General features: G+C 34.8%; 2 protein-coding genes across 2 annotated transcripts; one reads left to right on the forward strand and one right to left on the reverse strand.

The window, feature by feature from the left end:
* Window positions 1-600: 600 nt before the first annotated feature.
* top3b (DNA topoisomerase III beta) lies at window positions 601-20,472 on the forward strand. The gene is made up of 18 exons (XM_026240670.1): window positions 601-661; window positions 751-866; window positions 5,780-5,911; window positions 6,075-6,181; window positions 6,413-6,487; window positions 6,578-6,774; window positions 7,426-7,582; window positions 7,701-7,814; window positions 7,895-7,985; window positions 8,532-8,686; window positions 9,032-9,137; window positions 10,494-10,640; window positions 10,736-10,909; window positions 12,111-12,239; window positions 12,330-12,479; window positions 12,794-12,894; window positions 14,646-14,847; window positions 19,890-20,472. The coding sequence occupies exons 2-18, from the start codon at window positions 797-799 to the stop codon at window positions 20,366-20,368; spliced, it is 2,586 nt and encodes an 861-aa protein (XP_026096455.1). The 5' UTR covers window positions 601-661; window positions 751-796; the 3' UTR covers window positions 20,369-20,472.
* Window positions 1,223-4,250, reverse strand: LOC113068085 (uncharacterized). The gene is made up of 3 exons (XM_026240671.1): window positions 3,798-4,250; window positions 1,895-2,070; window positions 1,223-1,661 (listed from the first exon to the last, which is right to left on the reverse strand). Exons 1-3 carry the CDS (start codon window positions 4,026-4,028, stop codon window positions 1,442-1,444), a joined length of 627 nt encoding a protein of 208 aa, XP_026096456.1. The 5' UTR covers window positions 4,029-4,250; the 3' UTR covers window positions 1,223-1,441.
* Window positions 20,473-20,539: the final 67 nt, after the last annotated feature.

Below are 20,539 nucleotides of genomic sequence, written 5' to 3' on the forward strand. Positions count from 1 at the left end.
TTTTTTTTTTTTTTGAGAATGTTGAGCATTGTTGAGTATTTTTTAAATAAATAACACTGCATCTTTCACTGGCTGTTTTATTTCTTGGTAAAGACCCGTATTTTCAGATTTGCTTTTAAAAAGGTTTTTAAAAACTTTTTTATTACCATTTAATGAGGAATTTTGCTTATGTATTTCGTATTTACTTGCATGAATATATGTATATATATATATATATATATATATATATATATATATATATATATATATATATATATATATATATATATATATATATATTACTAAATAACCTTTTCAAAATGTTTTGACATTTTTCAGTTATTGATAATTTTAAGACAAAACAACACATTTTCCATGTATTTTAAATATTAATTTATACTATATTCATTTTAATATGTATTTAAAATTGTATAGCCTACTTATTATACATATATTTAATATATGTATATTACAATATGTAAGTAAAATTATCATAATAATAATTAATAATAATCATCATTACAATTACATTTGTTTATTCCTTCATTTTAATCGGTATTTTAATTGTATTAAAATGTTTCGTACAACAGTCAGGGCTTTTATTTAAAAAAAAACACACAAAAAAAAAACACGAACAACCCGGAAGTGAACATCCCTAAAGAAGTGGCTGCATCACATACCGGTGTGTTTTCACGATTGTTGTTTTAAAAAGTCTAATTTTAGCTTTAGTTATTAACTTTAAGATACGATATATACTTTTGTTATTTCAGTGTCAGGTCCCGTTGATGTTTTTGAGACATAAATAAAGCCGGAAGCCATGAGGACTGTGTTTATGGTGGCTGAGAAGCCCTCTCTGGCTCAGTCCATCGCCAAAATCCTCTCTAAAGGTGAGTCTGTATGATCTTTATACAAATTAAATATACTGTATATAATTTCAGGTGTCCTAATTTATAATAACAGCCTTGATGTCTTGTTTGGTCCTGTTTGACATTCATTCGTTAATATTCCGTTGGTATATCCCTGCAGCAGATGGACAGTTGTCATCGTCAAATGAGGTGCTAGAATAAAAATATGTCTAATAGCACGTTTCTAATTATTTTCTAATTATTTTTCATTTTTTTGGCTACATACTAAATTATAGAGTATATTGAATATTCTTAATAGTCCCACTGCAAGAAAAAGGTTACTGGGTGTTTCATTTTGTTGAGTATTTTAAAAGAAATGAGTCTTACATTTTGAAACATTTGTTTCCAAAATGAGATCAAATGTTTTTGTTACAAAACTAGTTTATTTAATCACATTTGCAAGCATTTGGGAACTCAATACATCTGTATGGCAGCATGTACATTGTGTTGTTGTTTATTAAGGACGATAAGCATCACTATTCAGTAGATTTCTTTGTGGTTGACATTAGATTCAATAATTAAAATTGAATCCAGTGCATGAACTGTTAGACCCAGTGCTAATTCTGTCTGGATGTAGCACAAAGACAGGCGATGTTGACATCCTCGAATTCCAGTGCGTAATTTGGGCATCTTGGGTTTTTTCTAAGAAATGGCATTTTGATTGCAATGGGGATGCTCTCCAGACTGAAAGAGCTGTCGACCCCATTACAGGAATGACTGTTCAGGCAGTTTGCTTCATAGATGAGCTGTGGCACACGGTGCAGGTCGAAGTTCTTCCTGTTATTGGTGCAGAAAAAATATTTCTATATTCAGAAATTCAGAAATTGGCTGAAGTGTCTTTCAGATTAGACTGCATTTTGATGCCAGTTATGTCAGTTAAATACAGCTCGTAAAATTCTGAATTGTTACAAACTATTATAAGAAAAGGATTGCATTTATCCTGTATAAAATGCACCTGCAGTTTACTTTACCTTTAGCTTTAAAAAGGTTTACAGATCTGCTGTACTCACTCGTAGCTCCATGCAGCGACGCTGCGCTCGTTGATCCTGCTGGGCAGGTTGAGGAGCTGTGCGTGGTACTCTTTCAGCGTGGAGGAGCAGTCGGTTTGCTCCACACACTGTTCCATGATCGGACTGCACTGGCTGGGGTTCAAGACCAGCAGAAAAATGCTCAGGAGTCCTAGAATCTGAGCGGGAGAGTGAGAAGTAGGCAACAAACCATCAGTATTTATTAATTGGCACCTGTCACCAGTGGACACTTTCATTTATTGTGCTCCTTCCATAGCTACTGCCAAAATATAACACCTGCATTCACAGATGCACTGTACACTGACATCATTCAAGTTAAAGAATAATTATAGATTCCATGTGTCCCTTAGTCTATATTAAATTCATCAGTGATGAACAATAAATAAATATAGTTTACTAAAACAGATAAATACTAAAATAAATACTAAAAATGGATTGCATCATAAACTATTGGATGCTCCGTTTTAGTTTAGTGATATATGATATGATGTATATCTGCCAGGGCACTTCTGGCACATTTTATTTTTAGAATTTCAAATTTTTTGAGAGAATTTTTTTTTTAATGTTAGGTAAATCTAAATAATAATTTGATTTCAGCAATTTTGTTTACCTATAATTTTCCATGTATTATATATATATATATATATATATATATATATATATATATGTGTGTGTGTGTGTATGTGTGTGTGTGTATGAAATATTATGATTTAAGGCGAGACACTGCAGGTGAATAGGGAAAAAAAAAAATCTAATAGTTATCACCTTACTTACCCAGTTGATTGATTACATTGATTATTGCAAACATTTTTTGTATTACAAGTTTTCAAAAATTTTATGTTTAAATATGCAAATGAGGCATTCTTTAATGAAATATGTGCTAATTTGCATACATTTCTAGTACAAAAATCTGAACACTAGATGAAGTCAGTTTCAAATTTTTTGTTTAATTTTTTTGACATATTAGAGTCAAATGTTTTTACAGAGGGAATTCTGGTTATCTTTTTTTGTCACTCCATAATTCAGAAAATACTTTGAACAGCCAGAAAACAATATATTTTCAAAATTTTGGGGGGAATAAAATGTTGTATATAATCAAGGAAAATATATATGAACAAATCCCTCTGTAAAAATCTTCAGAATACAGACAGGAATAAAAATGTCAAGTTTGGTGTGTGTACGTGCTACTGAAGTTGAGATTTATGGCTCAGTGTTGAAGAAAAAACTCATTTTGAGAAAACGGCCTTTAAAAATATGTATTGTAATTGAAATCTATTGACACAAACAGATAAAGTGCTATAAAAGAAACACTTAACAGTGTCTTTTGGATGTTTTCCTTCCACTAGTTTGAAAAAGCACTTTATGAAAAACCAAAAAGCCCAAAATCTCAAAATTGACAGGTGCTTGAAAAAACATTGTTTTTGCCTGCAGTGTCTCGCCTTAATTACTTATATTTACTTTTGCATTGCGTACTAACTTTCAAAAGCTTTAGGTCATTTTAAAGGATTCATGAGACTGATCAAATGTGACATTAAAGAGATTAATCATTTTACAAAAATATACATACAAAAATAAAAACTAGAGTAATGATGCTGAAAATTCAACTTTTTAAAAATAATATATTCCAATATAAAATAATTTCACAATATTACTGTTAGCAATGCATTTTTGAGCAAATAAATTCTGCTTGGATGAGCAAAAGAGGCTTCTTTCCAAAAACATAACATTTATTACTAACCCCAAACTTTTGAATTGTAGTGTAACTAATTTAATATTAAAATGTAATAATTTAAATCTAAAAAGTCCAAGTAAGTGCAGTTTCCTAGTTCTGGGTCCTAGATGATCTTGCGAGGCTAGTCTTGTGAGAATGCCGTTGGACTCTTACCTGTAGCTGGTGCATGATGGAGAAACGGAGCTGAGGAGTGCAGCGAAAGGCTGGAGGCTTGCCGTGTCTGTTGGAGGTAAAGCTTCTAGTGCAAGTGTGTCCTCCCTCTTCTTTTGGGCCTATATTTATGTGCCACCATCTCAATGGAAACCTCCAAAAATCTGTAGCGGAAGAGTGGAGGTCATCATCAGGCTCAGTCACAATGGACTCCATCAGCCTTGGGACCAGCATCTCGTTACCTGATGGTGACCGTTGACGTCATTCAGGTTTAACTCTGGTAGGGCAAAATAGAAAAGAATGAATGAAAGGAATGATGCATAATCAGCTCATCTCTCTCTCATTTCACATGATGGATCGCTTAATGCCAGCACCAATTGGACTGCTTTTAGGCTGCTGATTCATCAGTGTACTCCACCATCATTGTTTCTTAAGGAACTCTTATGCAGTAGTTGAGCTTACATCATCATGTTAGTTACTTTTGCAGACATTGAAGTGGTTCTAGGCGGATGAATTTTAAACTGTGCATTCGAAGCGAAAAACTAAGTTTTGTCTGAATGCAATTATTGTGTTGTCAGTGAAAGCTTATGTTTGCATGAATTTCATGTTAAAATACTTCAGTTTTTAATTTTGTTCTAGTTAATGGGATAGTTTACCCCAGTAATTCTTAAAGTGTGGTCCGCCATCGCCCCCTAGTGGTCCGCGAAAAGATGACCTAAAACTCTCCTCTTTGGAGCCAGACATTCAGAAACTGATGTGTGATAAGCAGCAACACCCATCTCATTATATTAATATTCACGTTAAGTTTTATATGGAAATCTCAAAATCTAAAATCCACATATCTATTAGTTTTGTAATGTACTAGTTTTTGTTTCATGTGTAAAATCCCAGTATTTCAGTGATATTGGACATTAAGGGGAACATTCTTTTCAGCATTTTATTATTACCATAGTTACAACCATAGACTTCCTATACCCACCACCTCAGTTTTAAACTAATGGCTCTTTGGAATGGCATTAAGTGGGACCTAGGCTGTTACAGTATGTTTAATTGCAGTTTTTTTTTCCACATGTGCAGTTGTTCATATTAAGCTGCAACTCATTTCGCATTTACTTTTTCAAATTAAATAAAAATTAATATAATAATTTCTGACCATATCATTGCATTTGTGTTTGAATAATTCGTTTTTGACTTGAAACAGTCACATATTAAACTTAAATTTAGCTTATCCTTCCTATTTTGTTGGTTTTTGGGGGCGTGTTAGAGTGGGATTCTGTTAGGTGGTCCTCAGAAAAAAAATGGAAGATAAAGTGGTCCTTGGGCTGAAAAAGTTTGAGAAACACTGGTTTACCCAAAAAAAGAAAATTCTGTCACCCTCATGTCATTCCAAACCTGTATGATTTTCTTTCTTCTGTTGAACACAAATGAAGATTTTTTTTTAACTACCATATTTTCCGGACTATTAAGTCACACTTTTTTTCATAGTTTGGCTGGTCCTGCGACTTATAGTCAGGTGCGACTTATTTATCAAAATTAATTTGACATGAACCAAGAGAAATTAACTAAGAGACATGAACCAAGAGAAAACATTACCGTCTCCAGCCGCCAGAGGGCGCTCTATGTTGCTCAGTGCTGCTGTAGTCTACACTGAAAACATAGAGCGCCCTCTGGCGGCTGGAGACGGTAATGTTTTCTCTTGGTTCTTGGTTCTAAATAAATGCGACTTATAGTCCAGTGCCACTTATATATGTTTTTTTCCTCATCATGACGTATTTTTGGACTGATACTCAGGTGCGACTTTAGTCCGAAAAATACGTAAAAAGATTTGGGGTCACAATGAATTCTATAGTATTTTTTGTTCATACTATGGAAGTCAATTTGACCTGAAACCAGAGAAAGAAATGCCAGCAAGTTTTGAAGGACATGAAGTTATAAGGAATGAATGAGGTCTTTAAACATTTCTTTTCATTGCCTTTGACTTACAGGTAGCTGTTCATCCCGTAAAGGCCTGAATGGAGCGTGTTCAGTCCATGAGTACACGGGAAGCTTCATGGGCCAGAATGTGAGGTTCAAGATGACGTCAGTGTGTGGACATGTCATGAGTCTGGACTTCATCGGCAAGTATTTTGTCTTCAGCAGGACTGCTTTTAAAATACAAGCAAAATCTGTAACCGTACGCTACCAGTCAAAAGTTTCTGAAGCAGTGTTTTTTAAAGAATTCTCTATTGCTCACCAAGCCTGCATTTATTTGATCCAAACTAAAAACTTGACCTTTTTTAGGAAAGTATAACAACTGGGATAAAGTTGATCCAGCTGAGTTGTTCAGTAAAGCTCCGACTGAGAAGAAAGAAGCCAACCCCAAACTAAATATGGTCAAATTCCTTCAGGTGACTTTACCTTTCACTACCTGACTGATTGTGTTGTATCTGTTGTCTAAAATAATTCAACATTTAGACAAACTGTATTTAAAGACGACATGTAAGCCTGTCAAAAAATTTCTCATTTCTATTATATAATATAATTATACTAACAATAACAATATTTTAACAATTAAGTCTTAACATATGTAAAAACCCTTCCATAAATCTTTAAATAACAAAGTTGCTGTTTATTGACAGGTTGAAGCAAAAGGTTGTGACTATGTTGTCCTGTGGTTGGATTGTGATAAAGAAGGAGAGAACATTTGTTTTGAGGTGAGTCTGAATCTACTGAAAGAAAATAGAGCGTAAGATTGTCCGAATAACTGGGGCTTTTCTTGATTTGTTTGTGTTGTACCATCTCAGGTGTTGGATGCCATTCAGCCGCTGATGAATAAGTCTTACGGTAATGATCGTACCGTGTATCGAGCAAAGTTCAGCTCCATCACAGACACGGATATCTATAATGCCATGAACCGACTCGGAGAACCCAACAAGAACGAGGCTCTGTCCGTAGATGCTCGTCAGGAGCTGGACCTCAGGATTGGCTGTGCTTTCACACGGTATGAAAGAAGTCCTCTGGGTCCAACAGACCTGCTTTGAGTTCTTTTAATACCATTCAAATGCAAGTGCAATATACATATACTGTTGAAATGATAGCGGTTAGTAAGATTTTTTTTTAAATGTTTTGACAAACATTTCTTATGCTTATCAACGCTGCATAAATTTGGTAAAATAATTAAATAAAAACAGCAATATTGTAAAATATTGTTACAAATTAAATCTAACTGTTTTCTATTGTAATATATTGTAAAATTATATATTTTTTTCCAGTGATTGCAAAGCTATATTTTTCAGTGTCACATGATCTTTCAAAAACTATTTTAATATGGTCATTTGCTGCTCAAGAGACATTTCTTATTAACATCAAAACAGTTATGCTGCTTAATATTTATGTGGAAACTGTGATAATTTTTTTCAGGATGCTTTGTTGAATACAAAGATCAAAAGAACAGCATTCATTTGAAATATTAATATTTTGTAACTTTATAAATGTATTCACTGTCACTTTTCCTTAAAATAATGCATCTTTACTGAATAATTTTTTTTTTTAACTGACTACAAACTTTTTGAACAGTATTGCATTTGTCGAAGAATTGTTATTAAAGATAATAGTAAGTTGTTCATTCATCACACATAATCATTATTTTTAGTTTCCAGACTAAATACTTCCAGGGGAAATATGGGAATCTGGACTCCTCCTTGATCTCATTTGGTCCGTGTCAGACTCCCACTCTGGGATTCTGTGTGGAACGGCATGACAAGATCCAGTCCTTCAAACCTGAAGCATACTGGGTCATACAGGCAAAGGTCAGTTCTGGCCTTTTCTGCTCAAAATACAAAAACCCACTTTCAAAATCCAATTCTTTTACAGAACTGCTATATCATTTCGGTTCGCATTCTTGCTTCTTTTCTACATTTTACACAGGTTTTTAAAGGCAAGGACAGTCCACTCACCTTGGACTGGGACCGTGTGCGAGTTTTTGACCGAGATGTTGGTCAAATGTTTGTTAACATGGCAAAGACGGCCAAGGAGGCTAAAGTATGTATTTGTGTCTCAGCTGTAATTTAATATTTTAGTGATGTGTAACTGCATGAGTTGCGATGTATCTTTTCTTGCAGGTTGAATCCGTGTCTAAGAAAGAGAAAGCCAAGCAGAGACCCCTGGCCTTGAATACAGTGGAGATGTTAAGAGTGGGCAGCTCTGCTTTGGGTGGGCAGCTTTCCTTGTGATTATTAAATGTGAATTCACAAATCAAAAGCATAAGAAATAGGTTTTAATGAGGAAAGAAAGAAATAAGGGAGACAATAAAACCAATTACTTATGAAATGTAATGCCATAGAACTTTTAGAACTTAATTTTCTCTAATAACATCACTTTTTTTCCTGTAATTTTGTAGTATTAAAGGATTATTTACATAAAAAATAATCAGACTGAAAATAGTTAACTCACTCTACCATTAAAATAGGTCTCTTCTCTTACTAAGGCTGCATTTATTTAATAAAAAATGTGGTAAAACTGTAATAATTTGAAAATATTATCGCAACTTAAAATAACTGTTTTCCGTTGTATATTATATTGTCAAATGTAATTTATTCCTGTGATGCAAAGCTTAATTTTTAGCATCATTACTCCAATCTTCAATCTCATATGATCCTTCAGAAATCATGCTAATATGCTGACAGAGGAAAAAAAATCTTACTGACCTCAAACATTTAAACTGCAGCGTATATGTGATTTTATCTGTGTATTTCTCAGGAATGGGTCCCCAGCATACTATGCAGATAGCAGAGCGTCTCTACACACAGGGTTATATCAGCTACCCTCGCACAGAGACCACACATTACCCTGAAAACTTTGACCTGAAGGGCACCCTCAAACAACAAGCCAACAGCTCCTTCTGGGGGGAAGCGGTAAGCAATAGCCCTTTCCTCCATCCCCCGAAGAGATCACTTAAGATGCTCAATAATGAATGAATATGCTCTTTACAATAAATATGCACAGTTCACACACATATATTATGTAAACAAAAACTTTTATTTTGGATGCGATTAATCGTTTGACAGCTCTAATATTTTATAATATATTAAGTCAAAGATTTGTTGTTGCCGTTCTTATATTTTTGTAAGAAGGTTAATTGCATTTATTTTATTTTGTATAATATTTAGTATTATAATATAGATAGTCTATATATTTAATCTTGATATGCCACAAAAATAATGCAAAGTGTTTAATATTGTGTGTGTTTGTCTATACAGGTAAAAGCCCTGCTCTCTGAGGGCATTAACAGGCCAAGAAAGGGAGCGGACGCTGGAGACCATCCGCCAATCACACCCATGAGAGCCGCCTCTGAGAGCGAGCTGGGTACGACTCTCAGACTGCGTATTTTCACATTTACATGTTTGATATTGAAATGATGTGTGCAGAGATATTCTAGAAAACACTCATGGATCATACAATGATCCAAATCTGACATTTCAGGACAAGATGCTTGAACCTGTTAATCATTTTAAATGTGAGCTTAAAGGGATAGTTCGCCCGAAAAAGGAAAATTCTGTCATTCATTACTCATCCTCATGTCGTTCCAAACCCGTGAGACCTTTACGTTCATCTTCAGAACACAAATTAAGATATTTCTGATGAAATCCGAGAGCTCTCTGACCCTCCATAGACAGCAAGGATCCTTACACAATCAAAGCTCAGAAACGTAGCAAGGATATCGTTAAAATAATCCATGTGACATCAGGTGTTCAACCGTTATTTTACGAAACAACAAGAATACTTTTTTGCGCACAAAGAAAACATATTTATACAACAATTTCTCTCCTCCACTTCAACCTATAGCACTATTTTCGAGAGTAACAAATGCAACATATGTATGTGGATATTCTGTGTACATTCAGATCAAAGTATAAACAGATTATCTGCGTACATATGTTGCATAATTTGTTTATGTATGTGATATTCTCCAATATGGTGCTAAGGTAACATGGAGGAGACGAATTGTTGAATAAATTTGATGAATAAAGGAATGCATCAAAAATATCTTAATTTGTGTACTAAAGATAAACAAAGGTCTTACGGGTTTGGAACGACATGAGGGTAAGTAAACGATTGGGTGAAGAATCTTTTTAATTAAATAGTGAAGCATGTAGGATGCTTACACTTCCATTCAAACGTTTGAGGCTTCAGAAAGGTGAATAAAAAAAATACTTTTATTCAGCAAGGATGCATTAAATTGATCAAAAGTGATATTTGTTATGTTGCAGAAGATTTCCCTTTTCAAAATAAATGCTGTTGTTTTGAAATAACTATCCATTATTAAGTGTAAATAAACATTAAGCAGCACTGTTTTCAACATTGGTAATAATTAGAAAAGTTTCTTCAGCAGTGAATCAGCATATTAGAATGATTTCTAAAGGATCATGTGACACTGAAGACTGGAGAAATTATGCTGAAAATTCAGCTTTGCATCACAGGAATAAATTGCATTTTTAAAATATATTCAAATATAAAAGTTTTTTTTTTTAATGTAATAATAATATATATATATATGCGGCCTTGGTGAGTATAAAAGACATCAAAATAAATTTTGAACAGTACAGTCAACAAGGCCATATTGCAGGAACATCCTAACTCTAGAATCTAATCTTAACTGATCTGAAGTCAGATCTAAGACAACAGAGCTATAAAATGTCAAATATCTTTTTGTTTCTGCAGGCAGCGATGGTTGGCGTCTGTATGATTACATCACACGGCACTTCATCGCAACGGTCAGCCCCGACTGCAAATACCTGCAGACCACGATATCCTTCAGCATCGCCACAGAGAGCTTCACATGCAGCGGGAAGACGCTCATCTCTGCTGGTACGTGCATTCTTCAGATCAGCTTTATTAATGTTTTTTGTTACTTTATCCATTTTAGTGGAGAGATGATGCTTATTAATATTTCTTGCAAATAGGTTACACTGAGGTGATGCCCTGGCAGGGTATTGCACAGGAAGAGGCCTTGCCGGTGTGTGAGAGAGGAGACACATTTACAGTGGATGAGATCAAACTACTGGAGAAACAGACCAATCCACCAGACTACCTGACTGAGGCCGAGCTCATCACACTCATGGAGAAACACGGCGTCGGTATGATCACTTTTATTAGTCCTGACCACCTTCACAGCAGTCCACAGAGGAGAGTAAATGGAAACAGGTCTTCACATACATTTTATCTCTGGTGTGCACTCACAGTGTTAGTGTTTGGTCACCATTGAACTATTCACCATTTTTAGATGTGGTGTGTCTAAAATACTATGTCTCAAAATCATGCAGAATATTCACAGCACAATGATTTATGAAAAGTAATTCTTTCATTATGCATTATATGCTATTATTTATATGCTATTGTATATGAGGAGTATTTTAGCATTTGTGACCCTGGAGTACAAAACCAGTATTAAGTTGCTGGGGTATATTTTTAGCAGTAGCAAAAAAAACATTGTATGGGTCAAAATTATTTGATATCATAAGGATATTAAGTAAAGATCATGTTCAATGAAGATATTTTAAAAATGTCCTACCCCAAATATATAAAAACGTAATTTTTGATTATTAATATGCATTGCAAAGAACTTTATTTTGGACAACTTTAAAGGCGATTTTCTCAATATTTTTTTTTCTTGCACCCTCAGATTCCAGATTTTCAAATGTTGCCTTGTCATAACAAACCATACATCAGTGGGAAGATTATTTATTCAACTTTCAGATAATGTATAAACCTTAATTGTGAGAAATTGACACTTATGACTGGTTTTGTGGTCTAGGGTCACATTTCATATTTTATTTGTATTTATATTAGAAATGTTTCTACAAGATTTAGTGCATTAATGTATTAATACATATGCCATTTACAGATTTTGAAATAAGTTTCTTATGCTCACCGAAGATGCATACATATATTTAATCAAAAATACAGTAAAACGAGTATATTGCGAAATATTATTCATTTAAAGTATATATTTTAAAACAGCCATAACTTCAGTCCCAGTGTCACATAATCCTTCAGAATTTGCTACTTTAAGTAATATTTCTTATAATCAGTGTTGAAAACAGTTGTCCTGCTAAATATTTCATTCATAATTTTTTCAGGATTCAGGATAAGAACAGCTTTTATTTGATTTATAAATATTTTATAATAAGCTTTTACAGCTATTTTATTTTGTAAAAATTAAAATTTTTACATTTAGTTACAATTTTTGCTCAAATTTAACTGGTAGGAATTGGGAGTAATTGGGAGTAAAGTGAAATTACTATGTGGACTACAAAAAACAAATGATTGTGTCACTAGGTACGGATGCCAGCATCCCTGTCCACATTAACAACATCTGCCAGAGGAACTATGTGACGGTTGAAAGTGGCCGCAAACTCAAACCCACCAACCTGGGGATTGTTCTGGTTCATGGTTACTATAAGATTGGTAAGGAAACAGTGTCAACATCAGGTATTTAGCTGCTTGACTCATTTTTAAACTTACATTTTTCCTTGTACACCTGAATGTGTGTGTTAGATGCAGATTTGGTGCTGCCCACAATCCGCAGTGCTGTGGAAAAACAGCTAAATCTGATAGCTTTAGGAAAGGCAGACTTCCACCAGGTCTTACAGCACACTCTGGACATCTTCAAGAGGAAGTTTCACTACTTTGTGGACTCCATTGCAGGTAATGTCCCAAAATGAATCTATGCATAGAATTAGTTTACTGCTCTATTTCTGTACCAGACTAAAAATCTATTTCAGAATGTTCTCAGAGAAACCCCATGTTTTTATGATTGCTGCAGAAAAGTCAGACTAAGTATATGGTTGTAATTGCTGTTTAAATACACTGAACATATCAGATGCGCTTCTATGCCACCTTTGCAGTGTGAATTTGGCATTAGAGATGTTGCTTTAACACTACTAATCATGTATCAGTGTGTATTACTTTGTTATTGCTAATTATTGACTCTTAAATCATGCTGGGAATGTTTTTAACAGGAATGGATGAGCTGATGGAAGTGTCCTTTTCTCCCATCGCCGCTACTGGGAAACCTCTCTCACGCTGTGGCAAATGCCATCGCTTCATGAAGTACATCCAGGTCTGTAATGACTCGTATTGACTTCTTATTCATACTGCATTCTTGCTTTCTGTTTATTATACTATTAACATTTCACAGTGATACTCTTTTTACTGTATTGTTGATCATATAATTGCCGCCTCAATGAATGTGTTTAGGACTAGGGTTGCAAAAAGATGGAAAAGTTCCAGGAAATTTTTGAAACATTCCAGGAATGTTAGAAAATGTCCATATTTTTTTCAAATCTTTTTTGAAAGTTTCTGGAAATTTACTGGAAATTTTCACCCCTCTGCAACCCTGTTTAGGACTCTGAAGGGTATAATGTTTAATCGTAGCACAGATAAAATGGTAGTTAAGAGGTCAAAGCCCTTGGCTTGTAATAAGAAGGTCAAAGCCCTATGTGATGTCTCCAGATTGGGAGTTAATGGTAGGGTCAAGGGTCATGGATCAAAGCCCTAGACATGGTGTTGCAATCATTTGACTTGAGTGCTGTGCAGAACTGAACTTTGGACCATTTTGAAACAAGCGTGTTTGGTTAAATATCTAACATTCCTCCATCTAATCATACTTTCATCAGTTCAAACTAAAGGCCAATGTTGACAAAGTCTGTGCATGCTATGATCTGTAGTTCAGGCCTGAGTTCAGTGTACTATTAAAACAGATTTTGTTTTGGGGTAGTAAGAAGAGTCTTTAAAAGCTGCATTTGTTTGATAAAAAAATGCAATAAAGTAAGATTGTGAAATATTACAATTTAAAAAACAGAATTTTCAGCATTATTACGACAGGCTTTAAGGCTGATTTATCCTTCTGCGTCAGACCTACGCCTTAGCCTTTACACCGTAGGCAATGCATCAGATTTCATTTATACTTCTGCGTCGTTGTCGGCGTGCAGTACACATGCAAACAGCTAGTCAGCGTATGGGAGTGCGTCTATGTGTAGGCTAGGGCGTAGGTCTGACGCAGAATCAGTCTTTACACACAATCCTTCAGAAATGTTTTAATAAACGAACAGTATTTATATGAAACCAAAACATATAATAAATGTTTTTCACTTTTTAGCAATATAATGTATTCTTTCTGAATAAAAGTATTAATTTCTTTAAAGAAATCTTACTGACCCAAAACTTTTGAACAGTACTTTATACTGTGTATGTAGTGTGCATATACCCACAATGCTTTGTACATCAAAAACATGATGATGTTGATTATTCGCAGTGAGTAATGCAGCTGAAGTTTTTAATGACTCATCTGATATGGATGGGATCCCAGAGCATCCACATATGAACACTAACTTTCATCCTAATTACCATCCGAATGCTCATGTTGCTGTAAATCACGTGGTTTATTTCTTTTCTGCTCTGATGCACTTTGGGCTTTTAGGCAGCCTCTCATCTCTCTAGCACCTGAAAGTGACCTTCAACAAGGAAGCATTTTACCTAAATGTTGTCTTGTGTCCATATTAATGTGGAATAACTCTCAAATGATTCATCAGAGTCCCTCATCATTCAAATGAGACTCCTATGTCCCTGTTAAATGGGCTTCAATGTCCACCGCTTGCGTAAGGGAAATTAATTCAGATTTTCTCAAGTGAAGTCCAGCCACAGTATAGAGGTATTTACTGTTACTTCTTAATTTTGGATGGTAAAATATGTGGAAAATAAAGTTATAAACTGAAATACATTAGTAATTCAGTAAATGCTGGTAGTTGACGTGTGTTTTCCCAGATGGCTTTCTACAGCTTTATCATGATGTCTTTTTGAATCCCCCCCCAGGCCAAACCCAGTCGCCTGCACTGCTCTCACTGTGACGAGACCTACAGTTTGCCTCAGAACGGAGCCATTAAGCTGTACAAGGAGCTCAAGTGTCCTCTGGATGAGTTTGAGCTGGTGCTGTGGACCTCGGGGTCTCGTGGCAAAAGCTACCCTGTGTGTCCATACTGCTTCAGCAACCCTCCCTTCAGAGACATGAAGAAAGGTAAGAGAAAGCAGAAAGCTTTGATTCTCAAATCAACAGGTTTTAAAGTGATTCTTCAGTTAGGTTTCTTTCAACCTGTGTTTTATGTACTTTACATCAGAGATCTGATCATGCCCTTGATCAACCTTTGGATTTAATTTCTTTTGTTGTTTTTGTTGAAATGGTTGGATAAACCATCTTTCAAATTTATGGAAATGAAAAGAAATGTTTAGTTTCCAAATAAAATCAAATGTATAAAATGTAGTCATTGAATATTATTAAATAATAAATAAATATTAAATAATTAAACTATTATTAAATATTAAGTAAAAAATATGTATTTTATATTAGAGCTAAACTTAATTAGTTATTAAAAAATAACGCAATTAAAATATTTTAACGCCTGGCCCTGCCCCCTGACCTATAAATCATCATATTGTTGACAAATATGATGCAGGGCAACAACTCCATAAATGCAGGTATTCCTTAAAATTCAAGATATGAGTTTTTTTTGTCTCGTATTTAACTTATAGGACTATCACACCATAAGCACTATCACACGAGTGCTCATTTTGTCACGAATATCACAAGTTAAGTTAAATGTTATTTTATACAGCAGTTCAGTAAATAAGATGTTGATATTGTTATATTTTAAACACAATATTATGTTTTTGCTCAATTTTGCAGAGAACATATTAACTTTAAAGCAATAGCAGAAATGTTGTGCATCTCTGAGCAACACTACTAGTAGTGTTTAGTTTCTGAATGAATTCGTCTTGAAGGAATCACGTGAATCAATGATTCAAAATTTCATAGCCGCTTAATTCATTCCTTAATCAATCAGCCGTTTGAGTCGAATCGAATTTAGACATTTACCGCCACCTGCTGGCAGATTTAGTTTTTTATTTAGAGAATCATTTCATGAAAATAAAAATAATAATCATGATAACAATAAAGGGATAGGTATTGTTCACCCCCCAAAAATCTCTGTCATAATTTACTCACCTTCATGTCATTTCAAACACTTCTTCAGCGGAACATAAAGAAGGTCATTTAAGACTGTTGGTAACAAAGCTGTTTTGGTAAATTATTTTAATTGTATAGACAATAAAGAGTTGTTTCTCAAATTATCTTCTTTTATATTCCATAGTTTATAATAAGACATTATAGCTTAAATGTTTATTTGTAATATATTTAGTTGAATCACATATCATTTTTCTTGCTAAAGCTACAATTTTTTTATGTCAACTTATCTTTTAACACAAAATAGCTTTAAATAATTTTTTTGTGGATATTTTCACATATTTTAGATTTAATTAATCATCACATCATGTAATTAATTAGATTAAAAATGCTAATCGACTGACATATGGAAGTAAAATAATGACAAATGTCTTTGAAACAAAAAAGCATGCTGAATAGCACTAACTGAAATATAATGCATTGCATTAACAGTACTTGCATTTTAATGCCTTGTATTTCCAAGGATTGCATTTTTAGGTCCTGAAATTTAACATAGTTGTTCGTTTAAGATGTGAATATTTCAATTAAAAATATTTCACACACCTTTTCATAATAAAAAAATCAATAATTCATATTCACGTTCCAGAATTCACTTCCAAAATATTCAAGCGGTTTAAAAATACGATGTATAATATTCGACAGGCAAATTTCGGTCCATTTTATTTCACTTTCCAAATTCGCTTCCACAAATTCAGTGGTTAAAATTCGGCAGATAATTCGGCCTTTCACATCCGGGAGCTGCAGGAATAGCAGTAGAGCACAGAGGCATGATCTCCATCTCCTGTCAGTCGCTCACCAGCAGGTGGTGCATGCGGCTTCTGATGAAGACCAGAGCAACGGGTGGATTAAGTAATACAGTTACAAACACTGATCTGCATAAATGGAGCAGGGGCTAAGCAGAAGTTTTGATTATCGGGACATGTGGAAAAGCTGATTGTGTGAATGTGAATGTTTATTTCAACATCTTTGCCTTTACCATAGACTGTATAAAGGCTGTCACCCGTAGCCTAAGCAGCATTCTCTACCATAATGGGATTTTACCCAACGCTGAAGTACAGAACTAACATTACATCCCCTCACGTCACACTCCAGGATTCCCCAATGACGAGTAAGGGGCTTTTCACATATCGCGCTTAAAAACGCATGGAAAACGCTAGGCACACGGCTTTCTCCTTCTTTCCAAAGCGCTCGGGCAGAAGCACTCCTGAGGCATCTGCCGTTGCTAAGCATCCATGACCTGCTCTCTCCATGAAGACGCGGAAATTTCAGCAAAGGATAAATGGATTTGCAGCACTAAAAATCCCTTGCAGTAGCTCTGCTACTAAATTTATTTCAAAATGGCAATCCATATACAGCTATGATCAGCTGTTCCTTCATCTTGGCTGAACTTTCAACTTTGTTATGGGAAAGGATAAAGCTGACTGGTTAGTTCTTGCCACATGACCCGTGGTGCGCTTGCAGTATTCTGAAAAGTTTAGATGTTTTTAACTCGATGCGGTGTGGACGCACCTAGAAAAAAACTAGGCATCTTCATGGACAGAGCAGGAACCCAAGGGGCCATCTGACAATTCCACTGACTGGGTTAAAAGGTCCAATGTGTTTTAATAAAAATTTTAAATAACGTACTGTCAAATGTTTCTCATAGTGATTATCTACAGGTGAGATTTTGCCTATACCTCCCTTCATATATTTACAGTATACAATTATTTACATATTAAAGATCCCTGGAAAGGGTTTTTCATGTTCCACGAGTTGTGGTACATTGCTAGATACAAGACTGACTTACTATTTTTTTCTTAAACAATATTTGTGTAGTGTCCATACAAGGAGAAATAAGTTATTAGCCATATATATTTAGTCAGTTTGAGTTAATTATTAATTAAGTGTAAACTGATTAATTTGAATTTAATATTGTACTACGTTTCATTTTGAGGTAAATTTGCAGATGGTCCCTAAAGCAGCTTAGGCGAATAGACAGCAAATATCAAACATAAAACTACTGCGCTTGGTTTTCTTTTTACAAAAAAAAAAAATTATTTGGTGAAACTTTTTGGTTTGTGGGGCTCATTTCTGTGCTCATCTGCTGAAATGTACATAATATACAGTAATATATTGTATTAATTAGATGCCGAATTTAATATCTTGAGGCAATAAAAGACGTTAATTTTTTAACGTTAAAGTTTAACACGGAGTTTTTCTTATTAAGTGACTTGGATAAAAGCGTCTGCTAAGTGAATAAATGTAATCGCTGTTAGTGCGCTGAGCCAGTTTTCTTTTCTTTAACAGATGTCTGAGGGAAACCGCGTGAAACCTTGAGCGTTCGTTCATATTTTATATCTGCTTAACTGTCTATATAGTTTGCATAATCATCAATAAAGTGTAATCTGAGATCTGAGGTCTTATATCATAGTATTAATTGATTGAGAAGCGTTACTCGTCATTGGAGAATCCTGCAGTGTGACGTGAGGGGATCCCCAGTATTACAGCACAGTGACACACAAGCCATGACACAAAGAAACTAAACAACCGAAAGCAATATATGTCTTCCTTAGATGTAATGTTAGTTCTGTACTTCAGCGTTGGGTAAAATCCCATTATAATCTCCTTTATGGTAGAGAATGCTGCTTAGGCTACGGGTAACAGCCTTTATACAGTCTATGGTAAAGGCAAAGATGTTGAAATAAACATTCACATTCACACAATCAGCTTTTCCACATGCCCCAATAATCAAAACTTCTGCTTAGCGCCTGCTCCATTTATGCAGATCAGCTTTTGTAACTGTATTACTTAATCCACCTGTTGCTTAGGTATTAATCAGCAGTCGCTTGCACCACCTGCTGGTGAGCGACTGACAGCAGATGGAGATCATGCCTCTGTGCTCTACTGCTATTCCTGCAGCTCCCGGATGTGAAAGGGCGAACTATCTGCCGAATTTTAACCACTGAATTTGTGGAAGCGAATTTGGAAAGTGAAATAAAATGGACTGAAATTTGCCTGTCGAATATTATACATCGTATTTTTAAACCGCTTCAATATTTTGGAAGTGAATTCTGGAACGTGAATATGAATTATTGATTTTTTAATTATGAAAAGGTGTGTGAAATATTTTTTATTGAAATATTCACAGCTTAAACGAACAACTATGTTAAATTTCAGGACCTAAAAATGCAATCCTTGGAAATACAAGGCATTAAAATGCAAGTACTGTTAATGCAATGCATTATATTTCAGTTAGTGCTATTCAGCATGCTTTTTTGTTTCAAAGACATTTGTCATTATTTTACTTCCATACTGACAGCCCTATTTTATATTCCATAATACAAAATATATTGATTTTATATTGTTATTAAATTACACAGTTGTTTTTACAAGTCTGTATCTGATTGATGATATTAAAATGTATTCATTTATTTATTTTAAATATTAAATGCATTTTATATAATTAAAAATATTATATATTTCATATTACAGTACCAGACGTTTGGAGTCAGTAACATTTGTTTGCTAAAGAATAAATGATAAATTGATCAAAAGGGATAGTAAAGAATTCAACATGGTTTATAATCAGAAATGTTTCTTGAGCAGCAAATCAGCATATCAGGATGATTTCTCAAGGATCATGTGACACTGAAGACTGGAGTGATGATGCTGAAAATTCAGCTTTGCATCACAGGAATAAATTATATTTTAAAATACATTCAATTAGAATATAAAACCCTTCTTTTAAAATTTAGTATCTTACAGTATTACCGTTTACAGTTTTTTTTTTTTTTTTTTTTTTAACTGTAAATGCAGTCTTGGTGAGCTTCTTTGAAAAAAATTAAAACATATTAATGTCCACAAACTTTTGAACAGTAATCTGTTTAAAATAAATATATAAAATACATAATATACCTAGAGAAATGTATACACTTATCATAGAGGTGCAGTTAAAAAGACTGGGTGGGGAATTCTGACATGTAAAAGTTCCTGTTCCTGTAAAAGTTCTCGTACTTGAAGAATATCCCTTATAATGTCCTTTCTCTTTCTATTTCGGTCAGGGATGGGCTGTAATGAGTGCACCCACCCTTCCTGTCAGCACTCCCTCAACTCTCTTGGCATCGGCCAGTGTGTTGAATGTGAGACGGGCGTCCTGGTCTTCGATCCCACCTCGGGTCCAAAGTGGCGCATGGCTTGCAACAAATGCAACGTTGTGGTGCATTTCTTCGAGCACGCCCATAAAGTGCAGGTGTCCCAGGACAGCTGTGATTCCTGCGAAGCCTCACTGGTCATAGTGGACTTCAACAAGACACGCTCGCAGTTGCCTGATGGTGAAACGCAGCACACTGGCTGTGTGTTTTGCGACCCCGTCTTCCAGGATCTGGTGGAGCTGAAACATGCGACCATGCGGCATCCCATGCACCGGGCCGGAGGAGCCCGCAGAGGGAGAGGGAAGGGAAGAGGAAGGAGACCTATGGGAAGAGGGAATCCTAAAAAGCCTAAAGATAAAATGGCAGCCCTGGCAGCATATTTTGTATAGAATGCTAATTTTTCTTGCAGCGGAAGATCTAAGCCAGCTTAATAAGTCTTAAAGTGCAAACTCAAAATATGAAAATGGCAATAAACTGTTAGTTTAATACACTCTTTGCTGTATCTTGTCTGTCTATTTTATTTCTGGGGTGGGGGGGTTATGTCTATATATTTAATGCAC

Source organism: Carassius auratus, linkage group LG30F, assembly GCF_003368295.1.
Source record: "Carassius auratus strain Wakin linkage group LG30F, ASM336829v1, whole genome shotgun sequence".
Classification (NCBI taxonomy): Eukaryota; Metazoa; Chordata; class Actinopteri; order Cypriniformes; family Cyprinidae; genus Carassius; species Carassius auratus.

What these genes read in the sequence shown, in the direction of transcription:
- top3b (XM_026240670.1), top strand. Translation starts at nt 797, where the DNA reads ATGAGGACTGTGTTTATGGTGGCTGAGAAGCCCTCTCTGGCTCAGTCC. An exon ending in CATGGAGAAACACGGCGTCG is followed by an intron (nt 10,910 to 12,110) that starts GTATGATCACTT and finishes TTGTGTCACTAG; the next exon opens with GTACGGATGCCAGCATCCCT. An exon ending in CTTTGTGGACTCCATTGCAG is followed by an intron (nt 12,480 to 12,793) that starts GTAATGTCCCAA and finishes TGTTTTTAACAG; the next exon opens with GAATGGATGAGCTGATGGAA.
- LOC113068085 (XM_026240671.1), bottom strand. Translation starts at nt 4,028, where the DNA reads ATGCTGGTCCCAAGGCTGATGGAGTCCATTGTGACTGAGCCTGATGAT. An exon ending in CCATCATGCACCAGCTACAG is followed by an intron (nt 2,071 to 3,797) that starts GTAAGAGTCCAA and finishes TCTCCCGCTCAG; the next exon opens with ATTCTAGGACTCCTGAGCAT. An exon ending in GTCGCTGCATGGAGCTACGA is followed by an intron (nt 1,662 to 1,894) that starts GTGAGTACAGCA and finishes CACCAATAACAG; the next exon opens with GAAGAACTTCGACCTGCACC.